Here is an 18,673-nt window from a genome sequence, read left to right as displayed (position 1 = left end):
TCCCTGGGTCCACCTTCTTCCCCTTTTTGAAGATAGGAACAACATTTGCTATTCTCCAGTCTTCTGGGACTTCTCCTGTTCTCCAAGAATTTTCAAAGATTATGGAGAGTGGTTCTAAAATTTCTTCTACGATCTCCTTCAGTACTCTGGGGTGTAATTCATCTGGACCTGGAGACTTGAACTCATTTATGTTAGCTAAATATTCCCTCACAATCTTTCTGTTTACAGATAACTTGGATTCTTCTATTCCTTTAAAAGGACAGTGAAGATCAGTTGATGTTACATTTTCTTTCTGAGAGAAAACAGATGCAAAATAGGAATTAAAAAGTTCGGCCTTCTCAACATCCTCTCTTACCATTTCTCCATTTTCATCCTGTAAAACTGTGTGCCCGCTATCTCCTGTATATATTACCTACCAAGTTCCTGTTACACGTACGCCGCCTAAGTTCAGATAGGGACGAGCCCGGTTACATGAATTCGTTGGAATCCTGGGGGAACAGTTACTCAGGGCGACCATAGGCTGCAGCTTCTCTCAGGCACAGGATAGACTCAATTACTGTCCAGACACATTTGACAAGAGTCCTCATAAACGGTAGAACAGTAACATTTAATGAGGCATGACCAGTGCAATTTAAGTGTCTCTTTAAGCAACAGGCTCCAGTAATAACAGTACAATCTCCTTTGCAGCACAGCAGTACACAGTCTATCCTGTAGCACAGTACAGCACAGTTTTAATGCATACACAACCACAGGCTTTTTCTTCACAAGGATTCAGTAGTACACATCATTCGTTATCCTGCATGGAGATTGGGGGGGGGAGGTTGATGAGGGAGATGATCCCTTTCACAGGATTCCTTCCAGTCTTTATCTTTCTGCCCGATAATACTCCTCACTGTTAGCTCAGGGAGTCTATCTGACCTGTGTTTAGCTTCCTTCCTGACCTGAATTCTGTTCCCTTGCTTTCTGTGAGATGCAGATCATACACCACCTTTCTCTTCGGCTCTAGCCAGACTACAATTTCCCCACAATCCCCCTGGGGCTCTGCTAAAACACTCCCTGTCTCCTGTGACTGTGTTAACCCCTCTAGTTGCTGGATGCTTCTGAAACACTACACTTCTTCTGCATGCCACATTCCTGCTCAGTAAAAAGTTTATTTCCAAATGTTGGGGTCTCTCACTGAACTGTAAAACATCTGGTCCTGGCAAACCAGCAACATTGATTACATGTTACCTGCACAGCACAAGTCCATACACCCAGCCAGGACCTCACTTTCATGTAACGTGCCGGGGCGCGACAGATGAGTGCCTCACCCACGGCTACAGCTCCTCATCATGTAACATTTTTATGCTTTTTTATGTGCGTTTTTAATGCATTTTTATATGTGCTTTCTTCCCATACTTAATGGGTGAAAACTGCTAAAAAAAACGCTAAAAGAATGGACAAGATGCAGATTAAAAAAGAAAAAAACGCTTTGAGGGTTTAAATACACAAGGAAAAAAATAGGCAGAGTGTGCTTGAGATTTCAGATATCTCATTTAGGCCACGGCCCCACTATCAGTATTTGGTCAGTATTTTTCCTTAGGAGTGGGAGCCAAAACCAGATGAGAAACAATCAGAAAAAAGGTATAATAGAAACAAGTCACCAATTCTGCATTTATCACCCACTCCTGGTTTTGGCTCCCACTCCTGAGAAAAAATACTGACCAAATACTGATAGTGGGGCAGTGGCCTTACAATAAATCCAAATCCAAATTTTCTATTAGCTTTTTTTTAACACTTATTTAATTTTTGGGATCAGATTGCTAAATCTGAGTGTAGCCTAAAATGATGTGGTTGTATTATGGTTATATACAGTCGTGCCGGCACCCTTAAAATTGTTCCAGAAAATGAAGTATTTCTCCCAGAAAATTATTGCAATTCCACATGCTTTGTTATTCACATGTTTATTTTATTTGTGTGTATTGGAATAACATAAAAAAACACAGAAAAAAGCAAATTGGACATCATTTCACACAAAAACCCAAAAATTGGCCGGACAATATTACCCACACCTGTTACTTGCCACAGGTGAGTCTGAACGTGCATCACATGCTTGAAACAAAGTTGTTTACTCACATTTTTGGAAAGGTGGTAACAATTTTGTGTGAAATTATGTCCAATTTGCCTTTTTTTCTTTTTTTTTTTATGTTCTTTCAATACACATAGAGGAAATAAAAAATGTGTATGACAAAACAGAGAGAAACTTCATTTTCTATAACAATTTCAAGGATGTCAACACTTTCGGCCATGACTGTACATCCCTCTACCGTGTTAAAGGGGGAGTCCAACTTAAAAAAAAAAACATAAGAAAGTGATGGTTAAAACGTAAAAAAATAATGTACACTACCGTTCAAAAGTTTGGGGTCACCCAGACAATTTTGCGTTTTCCATGAAAACTCATACTTTTATTTATCAAATGAGTTGCAAAATGATTAGAAAATATAGTCCAGACATTGACAAGGTTAGAAATAATGATTTTTATAAGAAAGAATAATTTTCTCCTTCAAACTTTGCTTTCGTCACACAATGCTCCCTTTGCAGCAATTCCAGCATTGCAGACCTTTGGCATTCTAGCTGTTAATTTGCTGAGGTAATCTTGAGAAATTTCCCCCCATGCTTCCTGAAGCCCCTCGCACAAGTTGAATTGGCTTGATGGGTATTTTTTGCGTACCATACGGTCAAGCTGCTTCCACAACAGCTCAATGGGGTTGAAATCTGGTGACTGCGCTGGCCACTCCATTACAGATAGAATACCAGCTGCCTGCTTCTTCCCTAAATAGTTCATGCATAATTTGGAGGTGTGCTTTGGGTCATTGTCCTGTTGTAGGATGAAATTGGCTCCAATCAAGCGCTGTCCACAGGGTATGACATGGCGTTGCAAAATGGAGTGATAACCTTCCTTATTCAAAATCCCATTTTGTACAAATCTCCCACATTACCAGCACAAAAGCAACCCCAGACCATCACATTACCTCCACCATGCTTGACAGATGGCGTCAGGCACTCTTCCAGCATCTTTTCAGTTGTTCTGCGTCTCACAAATGTTCTTCTGTGTGATCCAAACACCTCAAACTTTGATTTGTCTGTCCATAAAACTTTTTTCCAATCTTCCTCTGTTCAATATCTGCGTTCTTTTGCCCATATTAATCTTTTCCTTTTATTAGCCAGTCTCAGATATGGTTTTTTCTTTGCCACTTTGCCCTGAAGGCCAGCATCCCGGAGTCGCCTCTTCACTGTAGACTTTGACACTGGCATTTTGCGTGTACTATTTAATGAAGCTGACAGTTGAGGAACTGTGAGGCGTCGATTTCTCAAACTAGAGACTCTAATGTACTTGTCTTGTTGCTCAGTTGTGCAACGGGGCCTCCCACTTCTCTTTCTACTCTGGTTACAGCCTGTTTGTGCTCTCCTCTGAAGGGAGTAGTACACACCGTTGTAGGAAATCTTCAGTTTCTTGGCAACTTCTCGCATGGAATAGCCTTCATTTCTAAGAACAAGAATAGACTGTCGAGTTTCACATGAAAGTTCTCTTTTTCTGGCCATTTTGAGAGTTTCATAGAACAAACAAATGTAATGCTCCAGATTCTCATCTAGCTCAAAGGAAGGTCAATTTTATAGCTTCTCAAATCAGCCAAACCATTTTCAGCTGGGCTAACATACTTGTGCAAGGGTTTTCTAGGGTTTTCTAAACATCCATTAGCCTTCTTACACAGTTAACAAACACAGTGTACCATTAAAACTCTGGAGTGGTGGTTGTTGGAAATGGGCCTCTATACACCTATGTAGATAGTGCAATAAAAACAAGACATTTGCAGCTAGAATAGTCATTTACCACATTAACAATATATAGAGTGTATTTCTCATTCATTTAATGTTAGCTTCATTGAAAAAAATGTGCTTTTCTTTCAAAAATAATGAAATTTCTAAATGACCCCAAACTTTTGAATGGTAGTGTTTAACCCCTCTTTAACCCCAGTGCATCCAATGTATTCCACTCTGGTGGTCTTCAGTATAACGGGACTCAGTCACGTCCTATAATTAGTCATATGAAATCTGAAGCCTGCGACTGGCTGCGCATGATGCCAAGAGAGACGCATCCGGTGGCGTCCCATTCCAGTCACGTGACTGCTGCAGCCAATCATAGGTGTCAGTGGTCAAGTAACTGAAGAATAGGACGTCATTACTTTCTGAGTGCCACGGGAGTTAGATAGGGTGAGCGCACTACCGCCACATTCATTGAAGATAGCCGTGCCAATCTCCTGTAGTCTGATAGGCAATGAATGACGCGGTCGCACATGTGGGACCATCAGTTCCTGAAAATTGGGCACTCCAGCGCCCTGTTCTGAGGATTATTAGCGGATCCAGCGATCACCTAATTATTGACTATCCTGAAGGATAAGGGATGACTTGCATTTATGGCAGACAGATCCCATTGTTTTACATTCATACTTTTTCATAAGAGTCCGATTTTAGATTGCAACTTTCATCTTTAAGAAAAATCGGCCTACACATCTTCTCAGGTGCCCTAAGTGTTGTATAAGATGGCGTGAATAAAAGGAAAAAAAAAGTGTCCTATGACGGACAGATATCGTTGTGGGGCCCCTCTTCATGGGTGAGATGTGCTGGTGACTAATCTTTTCCTGGTTTTGTTGAATTCTTGAAGAGTTGGATGAAGCCACATGTTGCCCAGAATTACAATCAGAAATGTGTATCAGAAATCATCTGCAGCCTTTCCTGTTTTCTATAAAGAGCTCATAGTATGTAAAGTCTCCCTGCGGAGAGCGGAGAGCCGGGACAGGAAATGCTCTTCTTTACAATGTGGGCGAATGGCCAAATAGAGCTTGGTTTGCTAAAAGTACAGACATATGAGCTCTAGAGTCAGAAGGCAAGGATTTAAAGGGAATCTGTCACCAGGTTTTTGTCATCTAATCTGACAGCAGCATAATATAGAAACAGAGACCATGATTCCAGCGACGTATCACTTACTAGGCTGCTTAATCTAGTTATGATAAAATCACAGTTTTATCAGCAGGAGATTATCATTAGAGGACTAGTAAACTAGTCTTCTTTATTCATTGGCTCTGTATAACCCCACACCCACCACTGATTGGCAGCTTTTTGCCTATGCACAGTGTACACAGAAAGCTGCCAATCAGTGGTACGGGTGGGGTTATACAGAGCTCATTAAGAGAACTAGTATATTTGCAATTGAAAAAACAAAGATTTTATCAAACTGACAGCAAGCAGCCCAGTGACACATTGCTGGAATCAGGGTTTCTGCCCCTATATCATGCTTCACTCAGATGAAGTAGCAAAAACTATCTGGTACAGGACTGATCTGCTCTCACAGCCAAGGCTGGGACTTACATTTTTGGCAAAATTCAGCTGACAGTGAAATAATTGGGGTGTGCAGAAAGAACCCTGGAAATTTAATCTCCAAACTGATATCATGTTATACTGTAAAGCAGCTATTACTGTTAGCAGTATATATAATAACCCTGTGCAGTACTCAATATACATTCCTTCTAAATTGTTTCATTAATACAGCCACAGTATGCCCAATTAATACCACCATACCATGTACAGTCAATACAACACTACGATTCTGCAATAATGACATTATGCTTAGTTAATGTTACCAGTAATTTTGCGTTCTCAGTACTGAGATCCCATTATAATTTTAATTTTTCAGATTACCAAAACCATAAAGAAATGGATGAATCTCATGATTCTGTCTCCTTAGATTTGTTACATGGGGTTCTCAAGTAGTTCCCTTATTGGGGTTGTCCACAACTCAGACAACCCCTTCTCAGTCACTATTTTTCCCCCAGGTAAAATAATAACACATATACTCACCTCCGGTGCCAGCACTATTCCAGCAGTGTCGGCACTGGCTCTCCCGGGGTTAGCTTGACATTGTTATGTCACGCAATCCCTGCAGCCAATCAGCGGCCACTTCACAATCCTTCGGACAAATCTGACATCGGGGAAAGAAAGCAGCCGAAGCTCTAACTTTCTCCGGATGTCAATTTTGTCCGAAGGAGTGGAAATTGAAGCAGCTGCTGAATAGCTGCAAGGATTGTGTGACATAACAATGTCATGCGAGCCCCGGGAGAGAAGATTCCAACATCACTGAAACGACACCGGATTTCATTATAGGTGTTATTATTTTACTGGGGAAAACATGGTGATTTAGAAGGGATTGTCTGAATAGTGGAGAACCAATTTAAAGGGTTAATTTCAAGTTTAAAAGTTATCTCCCATGCACTGCATAGCAGAATATTTGGGATCGCTGGGGTCTACCTGCCGTAGCCCCCACTGATCCCGAGAACCTTGGCTCTGTAAAGCCCTGGCTGAATGAATAAGAGGAGCTCTCATGTACACCACTCCATTCATTCAAATGGGAGTGCCAAACATCAGCCAGTGCTGCACTCATCAATCTCTAGCTCTCCCAGTAAGAGTGAATGGAACAATAGTGTGATTGATTGACCTCCTCTTCATTCAGCCGGGGCTCTTCAGAGACCCAGTTCTCGGGATTGGTGGGGGTTCTGGCAGTCAAACCGCCAGAGATCGGAAAGTTATATCCTATCCCGTGGATAGGCACGTCGCAGCTAACGATGCACATAGCAAATACTCTTCTACGTCTTCCTGTCTCCATGGATGACAAGCACAACTTTATGGAGTCCAGACAGCACCATAAAACGCCTGATCTTTACTCTAATTCATAGTCATATTCCAAGATATTCCAAGTGACAGCAGGAAAATCCTCCCTGTAATCATATAAAAATGTCAAAAACAAAATCCTACATTGAGATGTCGTGCTATTTTTTTTACTTTTAAGCCTCTTTTGTGAGTTTGTGTATTTGTGTTTTCCTGATACTCCCTTCTGTTGTAGGTGGCAGCACCACAATGAGCCAAACAGATTTAAAATGTCCCAACGGAACTTTACCTCCAAGTATGTATGAATGCCTGTCCCATACACATTACTGTAGAACGCTTGTAAGTTATATTATCCTGTAAAATTCACTGATGTCCCCATGCTACTAGCGATCTCTGTTTACCTTGCTGTAGTGATGACGTACCCGTCCATCCCAGTGATCACTGCAGTAAATCGCCGGCCTCGGCAGTGTCGTGGTCTGATGACAAATAAAAAATATTTTTGATAAAGGGCTCAGACTGGAATAAATTAAGAAAATAATCAATATTCACCCTCAGAGTTCCAGTTTTTACCCTTTTCCGATCGCTGATGGTCATACTTTAACAGCAGGTTACTGCTATATGCCAGTATTTGGCTGTGTCAAGTTGGGATCACAAAGTATCCATCACGTATAGATTCTTTTATTTTTTTGTATACCAGTCTGCGCCGACGAATTAAAGTTATGCCATGGCGCTCACTTTTGTAGATATGACCTATTTACAAGGCACGGCCTTTATGACCTTGTACTGTCTGCTTCCATCTAACAATGCTGGGTAGTCTATGCATCTCAGATGACTAGTCCAAAATAGGTCAGTGGCTGCTTCTCCTCGCTCCACTAGACTAAAAGGTCTCTCCCTATACTGTCTGTCAGTCTAGGGATGTAGATTGGGGAGAAGCCGTCAGAGACTTTCCTTGGACTGTTCATCTGAGATGCATAGTCTCCGGCCAGCTTCCAAAATAATTTCAGAATTAACAATTACGCTTAACTGACTGCAATAGTGCAAACAGTGTCTGATTTATGCTGCCAGTGGTTCAGATAATATGAATCTCATGACAGGTTTCCATTAAAGGAGTTGTCCGGTCATCTGATAAAAGTTTGCACTCACCCGATGAGACTGTAGACTTCTGAATCCTCACCGCGCGCAGTGCGTACACTGTCAGGATAGTCTGGTATTGCCGGTGAGAATATGCAATTTTCATACTTTTGGCCACATTCCAACTAGACATGCTCACCACCCACTCTCAATACAAGTGAATTGAGTGAAGCCGCGGACACCTAGTCGGAATGTGATTGCGTGTATTCAAATCGCATACCGCCCGCCAGTGGCATACCGCCGTGCACTCACTATGTGGCCCAGTGCCATCACCGCCTTCCCCCCACCAGTCATCGCAAGTTCAACTGCATCGCAATCCTGAATGCCTATACAGTTCAAAGCAGTGATGAAAGAGGGAGCGTCCCCTATCACTCTTCCTCGGTGTCTGACAACTCAGTGCAGTGCTTCAGAACGCTCGCTGCAGAGACCAGAGCAGCGGTGGAATGAGGAGGAGAGGTGAGTATTGTATTTTTTTCTTTAAATCAGTGAACTATGGAGTGCATTATACTATATAGAGGACTAAAGGGTACATTATATTATATGGAGGACTGTGGGGAGTGCATTATTCTATATAGAGGACTATGTGGAATGCATTATACTATATGGAGGACTATGGTCAGTGCATTATACTATATGGAGGACTACGGGGTGCATAATACTATATGGAGGCTGCATTATACTTTATGGAGGACTATGGGGAGTGCAGTATACTATATGGAGGACTATGGGGAGTGCATTATACTATATGGAGGACTATGTGGAGTGCATTATACTATATGGAGGACTATGGGGAGTGCATTATACTATATGGAGGACTATGAGGAGTGTATTATATTATATGGAGGGCTATGGGGAGTACATTATACTATATGGAGGACTATGGGGAGTGCATTATACTATATGGAGGACTATGGGGAGTGCATTATACTATATGGAGGACTATGGGGAGTGCATTATACTATATGGAGGACTATGAGGAGTGTATTATATTATATGGAGGGCTATGGGGAGTACATTATACTATATGGAGGACTATGGGGAGTGCACTATACTACATGGAGGACTATGGGGCATATTATACTATATGGAGGACTATGGGGAGTGCATCATACTATATAGAGGACTATGGGGAGTGTATTTTATTATATGGAGGGCTATGAGGAGTACATTATACTATATGGAGGACCATGGGGAGTGCATTATACTATATGAAGGACTATGGTGTGAATTGTATTATATGTAGAACTATGTGGGGGCTATTCAATTATTTGTAGGGCTAGCTATGTGGGAGCCTTTATACAGCATGTTAGCAAATATACAGTGTGAAGATTTGTGTGGAGTCCATCATACTGTGTGGAGGGCTGTGTGGGGGCCGTTATACAGTGTGGAGAGGTGTGGGGCCCATTATACTGAATGGAGGGCTGTGTAGGGGTCACAGTTGAGGGATCATACTGTGTTGGGGTCACTATACTTTTCGGGTGGTTTTTGAGAGGTGGGGAACAGTAGGGTCATCATACTGTGCATGTGGAGGGTACTGTGGAGGAAGTCACTGTGGGGGTATCTTACAGTGTTTGTGGGGCACTTTTGTTGACATCATACTTTGAGTGTAATGAAAGGGGAATCTAGGGCTCCAGTAGAAGGAAAATTACTTTGTAAGGCTGCAGTGTTGTGAGATATGCTCTTTTTTGACCCCACTGAATATTTTTTTTTTTGGGGGGGGACCAATTAGAACTTCTGCTATGGGGCCCCATGATTTCTATGTACCCCCTCCTGCCGCTGTCTCCAGCAATACCAAAGAATCCTGACACCGCACACTGTAAGGATTCAGAAGTTTTATCCGAAGACCAGACATCTCCTTTAATATAGCCACAAAGAGATAAAATGAAGATGTTTCCATAAAACCTAAACTGACCTCTGTAATTATCTTTCAGATACAATCAACTGTAATTATCATATCTGCCCAGAAGGCCAGCCCTACAATGAGTCATATCCCTGTATCCCAGGGTATAAAAAAGAAGATGATGGAGCATGTGTAGGTAAGTGTTGTGTGCGCTCTTTGCTATACAGCGTACTGTACTGTATGGCTGTGTGCCCACGATGCGTTTTTGGTGCGTTTTTTGGTGCGGATTTGCAGTGCATAAACGCTCCAGAAACACATTGCATACCTTATCCCATGACTTCCTATGACATTCTGCAAGTTCTGTGCACATGGTCAGGATTTTTTCTGCGCATATTTTACTCGCAGAAAAAATACGGACATGACCAATTCTTGTGCGTTTCTGCATGCGTATTTGCCTATACAATGCATTGGAAAAACGCAAGGCAAATACGCATGCAAAAACGCATTAAAACCGCATGTAAAAACCGCATGTAAAAACCGCATGCGTTTTTCTGCCATGGAGATGCAGAAATGCTCAGGAAAATTTCTGCTTCATTTCTGCATTGTGGGCACTAAGCCTATACCAGGACATATATTCAGACTGTGGCCACTGTCTCACATATACCTCATGAGTGTATAAACCCAACAGAAGCTTCTTCTCTGGTGCCCTACCTGTGAGTACAGACAGGAAAATAATGCTGGACAGACACACGTCCGTGTAATCTCAACCATTGTTTTGATGTTTGTGGAAATGTTTAGACCAGTATAGTGGCAGAAAACTGCTCTTATCTGCCTGCACAGTGCCGCCATCAGCAGCGGCCGACAGCTATTGGAAGTTTATGGGGGCTTAAGTCTTACACTTCCTACTATTGGCCCTTTTCCCCTCTTTCTGCCAATGTCCAGTGTTATGTGTTTTGACTGCATAGTAGTAAAAGGAAAGTCATGATATTGAGAGATGTATGGACTGAATCTCATACTATGTCCCTGTGCCACAACTAACCTGTACTTCTACTCCCGTTGGCCATTTCCAATCCCCGATTGCTCCTACTGGAGGTCCTACTGTGGCATCCCAGTACCCGATCTACTGCTGCTAAATGAGATAGTTGTAGCGTGGTAGTAGATTTATTCCATTGTGTGTACTGAGCTAGGGGATATAATACATTGAATTGTAAATTGGACTTTCCTGCCATCTACTGGCCAATGTGTGTATATGAAAGTGAGATGATTAATCTCCACACAACAAGCTGCCATAGCAATGGCTGGGAGGAACCTCCCAGCTCAGGGCACACACTTACTGAACACTGGTACAAACCAGATGTGGGCGATTTCTGCTGCCTAAGTATGGGATAGGACAGACTTTATTCTCTCAGAGAAGAGTTTTCAATGCCAGTCTACGCTGAGGGGACATTTTTCCTCACATAATCTCCTTCACAAAAAGAGTGAAGTGTCTTCTAGTCAAGAGAGAGAAAGCTGTACATGGACTCTCCTGCTCTCTGGTTATCCTGATCACTTCTAGCCAGGACCAGATCCACGTGGCTGCCACGCCACCGACTTTGTGTAAACCTACCCCCTGCGAGAGGGAACGGTGGGCTAAAAATTATGAGTACATCCTCACTTTAGTGTGTTCCAACAGAGAGACAATCTGTGAAGGTCCCTCCATCAGTGCAATATTTCGTGGACTGCGCATAGCAAGTGAAGAGAACTCTGCTGCAGCCGCCCTGGACGATAACAATGCTTGTCTCATGAGGAGAAAACCATTACTTCCATATGCACAATATACTGTGAACTTTGCCTGTAAGAGAGACTGCACCCTGTTACCTCATTCAGTAAAGTTGTTATGTTTACAAGTTCACCTGCGTGTCTGGCTGCTTGAGATTGCACGAAACAACACGGGCACTCCAAAACCTGTGACGCGCCCCCAGGGCAGTGAGGTACTCGGTGTCCGGGCCTATGGATGCTGGGGGGGGGGATATGTCACAGTGGCTGGCCCGGGCCGTGGCCCAGGGCGGTCAACAAAAAGGGGATAGTTTATATGGGATTTGTAGTTTGATCGTGACGCCACCTGTGGTGATGCTGGGACTTGTGGTGCAGGAGAGATAGCACAGCTGAAATAACTGAGGAGGCAGTGCAGTGCAATCATCCGAGTTTTACTCACAGTTCTTGTTCAAAGTTCTCAGGTACACGGTACGGGTGTCCATCTCAGCGTCGCACTGCGTCTACCAGACCGGGGATTCAGCTCTTCCTCAGATGTGTCAGGAGCGCTTGACGGAACCCCGCGTTCTTTATGTTCCTTGCTAGACTGACTTCTCACGCTGAGTCTTCTCCCTCCTGCCCTGCATTCCCCACACTCAGTCCCACTCGGGTGTTCTGAAGTCCCTCTGGGCAACCTGGAGTTCCCGAACCTGCTTGACCCTCACGGTGACTAGGATGAGACTGTGGTGACTGCACCATGGAAGTGCAGAAGCCTCCGGTTTTTCCAGCTGAGACCTGGAGTAACACGGCTGGTCCAGGGGTCGGTCCCCTTCTAGCGGCCTGATCCCTCTGACATGGGGCGTGCGGGTGCCGTCCTGCACTCACCGTACCCCCTGGGATCCCTTCTATAGAATGGGGCCTTCCTCCTCTGCTCCCTTCCTGGGCCTCTATCACGAGGCCCCACTTGTGGAGCAGAGCTCCTAAAGAGACTCTGCTCTCCTCCTTACTGCTCACTCACTTGCTGAGCTGAACTGCCACCCTAAGATGGCTTCCCATTATATACCTCCTACAATGGTGCTCCCCTACTCTACATCCTCCACCCACACCCACTACTGGTTCCCCCTCTCTTTGGTCCCCCCCACTCCAGCCAGGGACAGGGCTCAGCAGGAACACAATGCATCTTGTCCTTCCAGCCGGCCTGGAGCAGTGTAGTGTTGGATGCAGGTGTTGGGGTTCCGGGTAGCACTCCCTCCTTACCTGAGAGAAGGAGACACCACACCTCTGGGTGAGGTGCAGTACCTCTGTGGAGACTGAACCCTCAGGGGCGCCACACCTGCACCCAGACACCACCACTACAGGAGTGCGCCTGGTGGGTCCTATACCATCCACAAGTGCCATCTCCCGCTTTTGAAATTGTTGTGGACACGAGGGAAGTGTTGAGGGGTCCAGCGACCCACTTCAGCTATCTTGACATCATTATCTGCTGCCAGTGAGGCTTCACATCCCAGCTGGCACTTCTGCAACTTCTGGCGCCTCCCCAGTGGCCCACCACACTACTATACCCCCCACACCTCTGAGATACCAGGCCAGGGTTCACGTTGTTCTGAAGTATAATATTCAATCACCTTTATAGTCCTCTGCTTCATGTCTTGTGATAGTACAGATGATATATATACACCTACTGTATCCTCATCCATCCCTTGTAGACTGTGAGCCCTCACGGGCAGGGTCCTCTCTCCTCCTGTACCAGTCGCCGTCACGTTTTGTTAAAGATCATTGTAATTGTTTTTCTATGTATACCCCTTTTCACATGTAAAGTGCCATGGAATAAATGGCGATATAATAATAAATAATAATATAATGTAATGGATACAGTATATATTTTGCAACCTGTAATCTACTGGTTCCGGCTAATAACAATCACACTCGCATGTCTTTCATGGGTTTTTTTTGTATTACAGAAATAAATGAGTGCAGAGATGGCACACATTTTTGTGATGCTTTTGCTGAGTGTAGAAACATCCCAGTTGGTTATTACTGTGAATGTAAAAAAGGCTACCAGAGAGAAAATCTAACCAAATTCTGTCCTTCCGGAGTCAAAAAACTCAACAAATGTGCAGGTAAGTGATAACCGGCAAAATCAATAAACCGTTACATGGACATGCACCAACACATCAAACTATAAGTGACCTGACCCTTCAATGCACTGAAAAGAGAACCTACGTCAGTAAGCATGGCCTACTTATTTTATCCATAACTACACTCACATTTGTGGCCCGACTCCATACTTACCAATGTTTTGAAGCCCAAAATTTAGGTCCGAGAAACAGCCACAAACCATGTACTTTTGGGCAAAGTTTGTATAAACACTTCCTTTTTTTTAGCTCAGGTCATGGGATTGTCCCAGCTAAATTTTTGAGCCCTTCGTGATGTGTACATGTATATGCTCTACTGAAGTAAAGTTTTTTTTTGTGGTTGTGTAGGGTGGCATGGGGCGGCAGCCAAGGATGAGGCACTGGTCTCTTACTTATATGTCCTGGCGCGATACATGAAAGAGTAGGTCCTGGCTGGGTGTGTGAGTTGGTGCTGGACTTACGCCTGTGCAGGCCGCTTGTAGCCGTTGGTATTGGCCGGCCAGGACCATCGGTTCCACAGTTCAATAAGGGAGAATCCCGTTCTAAAACAGTCTTGTCTGAACGCCAACTTGGTAAGGGTTATGTACAAGGGATAACAGGTGCAAAGTTTTATGGACGTTTCCTTTACAGCAAGAAGCATTTTCATACACACAGTATCCTTCCTCTGTAGTCTACTCCAGGGCTGGTGAAGCACACTGTTTCGCCCTACTGCGTCACAACCCAGCTTGTCACCACTGTCCTAATCAGCAAGTCTCTCCACCTGCTCAGCTGTTCAGCGTCCTATTTCTTCCACTACTGGCGCCCTGGATCTACCACTTGGGAGCCCCACTAGTCCCACGAATTCAGTCCTGTTTAGGTCCGTTACTTACAGCATTTTATAAGCTCAGGGTTTCTCGTGAGATGTCATCCTATCCAAGGACCCTGTTCCGGAAGGACACTCTGTCTTGTCAGTAACTCAGGATCTAACTATCCCACGCCTCAGTCATCTCTTGCTATGGATCATGCCTTGGCAGCACTGCTCACTTTACACTCTAAACTCCAACTAACTATGCACAGGAAGCAGTCACTTGCCCTAACACTAATTCCCTTCCACTATGGGCTAGTCCCGAACGTTAACTGTATCCTTACCCTAATGTCGCTGTCTATCTACAGTCACCTATCTTATCCTACCTATCTTATGTCCTAAACCCTGAACTAAGTCTTATCCTACGCTGTACACTATGCATAACCATATTACACTACATTACAACATACTTCACATGACACTACATATATACAAAGATGCAGGACATTATTTACACAAATGCGATTGGTGTCTACAGGGGTAGAAACACGACAACCCAGTCCACGTCCTTACATTTGATCTATGTCAATGGCTGTACATGGATATCAGCATTGACATGGCCTTTAAAAACTTTCTAGGTTGCCATTTCCATTGTGTTCACAATGTTGGACCTATTCCTGACTCATAAAAAAACAGAGAATGAAATAGTAGCAGGAGTAATAATTGAACCACAGAGCAAAACTTAAAAAGCACCACAAATACATTAAAAAGTAAAGTATAAAAATGGAAATAAAAAAATATATAAATAAGAATCGTCCCTCATTTGCCCCTTAAACATAAATTAATGAAACAAACAGAAGCATATTTGAAATATCAAAACAAATGTGTAAAAAAGTGGGAATAATCAAATTACAATATTATTTTAACCATATGTTAAATGCCCCAAAAAAACAAGGAAAAAATGCCAGAAGTGCTATTTTTCATCCAAAACAATACAATAAAAAGTTATCAAAATTTCATATTTACCCCAAAACAAAAACAATAAAAATGTCAACTCAGGGCAAAAAAAAACAAACCTTTACACAGCTCCATGGATTTGAAAAACCAAAAAAAGTTACAAGTCTCCAAAACAAATTTTTTTTTGTTTTTGACAAATTTTAAAATGTTTTTTCACCTCTAAATAATAAAAAAAAAAACATGTACGGGTCTAGTATTGCTATGGTCATATAGACATGGACAATTATTTTTCCTGGTTATTTTTACTACACAATGAAAGCTGTAAAAACAAAACCCAAACACAATGGCAGAAACGCAGGTTTCTTCACCAATTCATTGCATTTGGATTTTTTTCCTATGTTCTCAGTGCATTGTTTGATAATATGAATGGTCAGTCAAAACTACAACTTGTCCCGCAAAAAAAGTTAAGCCTTCGTATTGCTATGGAACAAGGGGAAAAAAAAGGAAATGCAAGAACGAAAAATTCCCAGGTCCTCAAGGAGTTTTACTATTAAAACCCCATACATCATTAAAGTAATTTAAAAGCTATCCAAAATCATATATGGAGAAGTCGTGTGATAAAAGGTGTAAATAAGAAAAACCCACATTGCCATATTGATGCTATTGATCTTTCAAAACCAATGTCAAAAAGGGACATATTGTACAAATCCTTGGTCGTCGTGTAGAACAAATCAATTGTATCCTAGGGCCATGTCTTAAATGTATAGCTAGAGACATCAACAACAGGACAGTCTAATAGCATTGTTTTATCATGTTATCCCCCCAGTTATCACTGAGGCACGTGTATGCGCTGCGATGGGGGTAAGCGCCACACATGACCGGCATGCTGATTATTTGGTCGGCGCACTAATCATGAGGTTAGGATAGCATGCTGGTGATACAGTTTTGGCGTGTGCAGTTACTGTAGGCAAAATATATATAATCATGGCCGAAAGTGTTGGCACCCTTGAAATTATTACAGAAAATGAAGTATTTCTCCCAGAACATTATTGCAATTACACACGTTTTGTTATGTTTATTTCCTTTGTGTGTATTGGAACAACACAAAAAACTGGCAAAAAATAGGCAAATTGGACATAATTTCACACAAAACCACAAAAATGGTCCGGACAAAATTGTTGACACCCTCAACTTAATATTTGGTTGCACACCCTTTGGAATAAATAACTGCAATTAATCACTTCCTATAACCATCAACAAGCTTCTTACACCTCTCACCTGGAATTTTGGACCACTTTTCTTTTGCAAACAGCTCCAGGCGCCTTCTCCCAACAATTTTAAGATCTCTCCACAGGTGTTCAATGGGATTTTGACCCAGGCTATTTCAGAACTTTCCAGCACTTTGTTTCCATCCATTTTTGGGTCCTTCTTGAAGAATGTTTGAGGTCATTGTCCTGCTGGAAGACCTATGAACTAGGACGCATACTCAGTTTTCTGAAACGATCCATTGCGACCCAAAATCCTTTGGTAATCTTCAGATTTCATGATTGCACACAATCAAGTCACCCAGTGCCAGATGCAGCAAAACAACCCCAAAATATCTTTGAACCTCCACCATATTTGACTGTAGGTACTGTGTTCTTTCCTTTGTAGACCTCATTCCGTTTACTGTAAACAGTAGAATGATTAGCTTTACCAAAAAGCTCTATCTTGGTCTCATCTGCCCACAAGACACTTTCCCTAAAGGATTTTGGCTTACTCATGTACATTTTGGCAAAGTACAGTCTAGTTTTTTTAATGTCTCTGTGCCAGCAGTCATTCAAATGACGGATAGTGTACGCTGACACTGATTCACCCTGAGCCTGCAAGAGAGCTTGAATATCTTTGGAATTTGATTGGGGCTGCTTATCCATCATCCGGACTTGTAGCCTTAAGATTGTTGATATTCTGAGAACAATTGTGGTTCTCAAGTCCTCAGACAGTTCTCTTCTTGTCTATCTGTTCACCATGGTTAGTGTGGCACACACAGACACACAATGCAAAGATTGAGTCAACTTCTCCCCTTTTTGTCTGGTTTCAGGTGTGATTTTCATATTGCACACACACATGTTACTTGCCACATGTGAGTTTGAACGAGCATCACATGCTTGAAACAAAGTTGTTTACTCACATTTTTGGAAAGGTGCCAACAATTTTGTTGGGCCCATTTTCGGCGTTTTGTGTGAAATGATGTCCAATTTGCCTTTTTTCTCTGATGTTTTGTTATACATGGTTATAACAAAACGTGTAATTGAAATTTTTGGGGAAAATTACTTCATTTTCTGGAACAATTTCAAGGGTGACAACACTTTTGGCTATGACTGTATATCACACATGTGAAGCTCTGGCCCGTGGGCCAAATCTGACCAGCAGAGTGGTTTTATTTGGCCTACGACACCAGAATCACCACCTTTACTGTATGTGGGCCCATTATACTGTATGGAGGACTATGTGAGGCCCATTATACTGTATGGAGAACTATGTAAGGCCATTATTCTGTATGGAGGACTATGTGAGGCCATTATTCTATATAATGGTTGGCCCGTGGCTTTGTTCAAGTTTTTCATTTTGGTCCTCTGTGTGTTTGACATCCTTGCTGTATATCATTTGGCGCTATAATATTTTTTTTCCTATTAGTAAGTGATTTTAACTTCCTGATTGTGAACAAGGTATATGACTGGCCTATACAGTCAAGGGACGGCCGTAGGATATGATTGATTTGATTTCCATTACAACTAGGGATAGATATGCCACTTTTTTTAAATATACTGCATGTCTATGTGTGAATATGTTTATACTTTTTTACTTTTTGACTTGACAAAGGCCATTTTGTGGTCAAAGTATTGCACTATTTGGCTGAATATATCATGTGATTAATAAAGACGTCCAATGAGGAATAACTTTGGTGCCTTCAATATTTCTGTTGGATCCATTGGTGATTGAGTAGTGAGTTGACCTAAGTCAGCACAGAGCTGGAGAAGTGGTGCAGCGGAGCTTTGAAACATAACTATTAGAGGAGGTTGATGGCCAGGTCTAGTCACATGCTCCTCCATCAGCAGCCATTTTATGGACAGAAGTGTTGGTCAGTTTGTGAGGAAAGCTGCACTAACAACAAAAAGTAGCCGACCTCTTTAACTCCAACTAACACACATCCCTGATGCCCCTTCCTGGACCTATAAAAGATTGTCACATTGCCTACAGGACGTGATCTTGTGACGTCTGCTTCTGTCAAAAGGTGCCGCCATATTTATTCTGCTAGCGGCGCTGTTGATGGGGAAGATGTCAGAGCCGAAGACTCTGTACAGTCTCTGTCTAGTCACCAAGGCTGGAGTGACTGGGACCTGTGGTACGGTCCAA

General features: G+C 42.6%; 1 protein-coding gene across 6 annotated transcripts in view; it reads left to right on the top strand.

The window, feature by feature from the left end:
* The window catches only part of LOC141166802 (adhesion G protein-coupled receptor E5-like), a 139,642-nt gene that overhangs the window by 68,332 nt on the left and 52,637 nt on the right, over window positions 1-18,673 (top strand). For all 6 annotated transcript variants that reach the window (XM_073653850.1, XM_073653851.1, XM_073653847.1 and 3 more), the window contains 3 exons: window positions 6,935-6,994; window positions 9,762-9,866; window positions 13,363-13,521. In XM_073653850.1, the coding sequence (XP_073509951.1) occupies window positions 6,935-6,994; window positions 9,762-9,866; window positions 13,363-13,521 (324 nt within the window). The remainder of the gene's footprint in view (window positions 1-6,934; window positions 6,995-9,761; window positions 9,867-13,362; window positions 13,522-18,673) is intronic.

Source organism: Phyllobates terribilis, unplaced genomic scaffold, assembly GCF_046119375.1.
Source record: "Phyllobates terribilis strain yellow unplaced genomic scaffold, ASM4611937v1 Scaffold_11__3_contigs__length_659146591, whole genome shotgun sequence".
Classification (NCBI taxonomy): domain Eukaryota; kingdom Metazoa; phylum Chordata; class Amphibia; order Anura; family Dendrobatidae; genus Phyllobates; species Phyllobates terribilis.
Note: the sequence above shows the minus strand (reverse complement) of the source record. Positions and strands in the feature narration are given on the sequence as shown.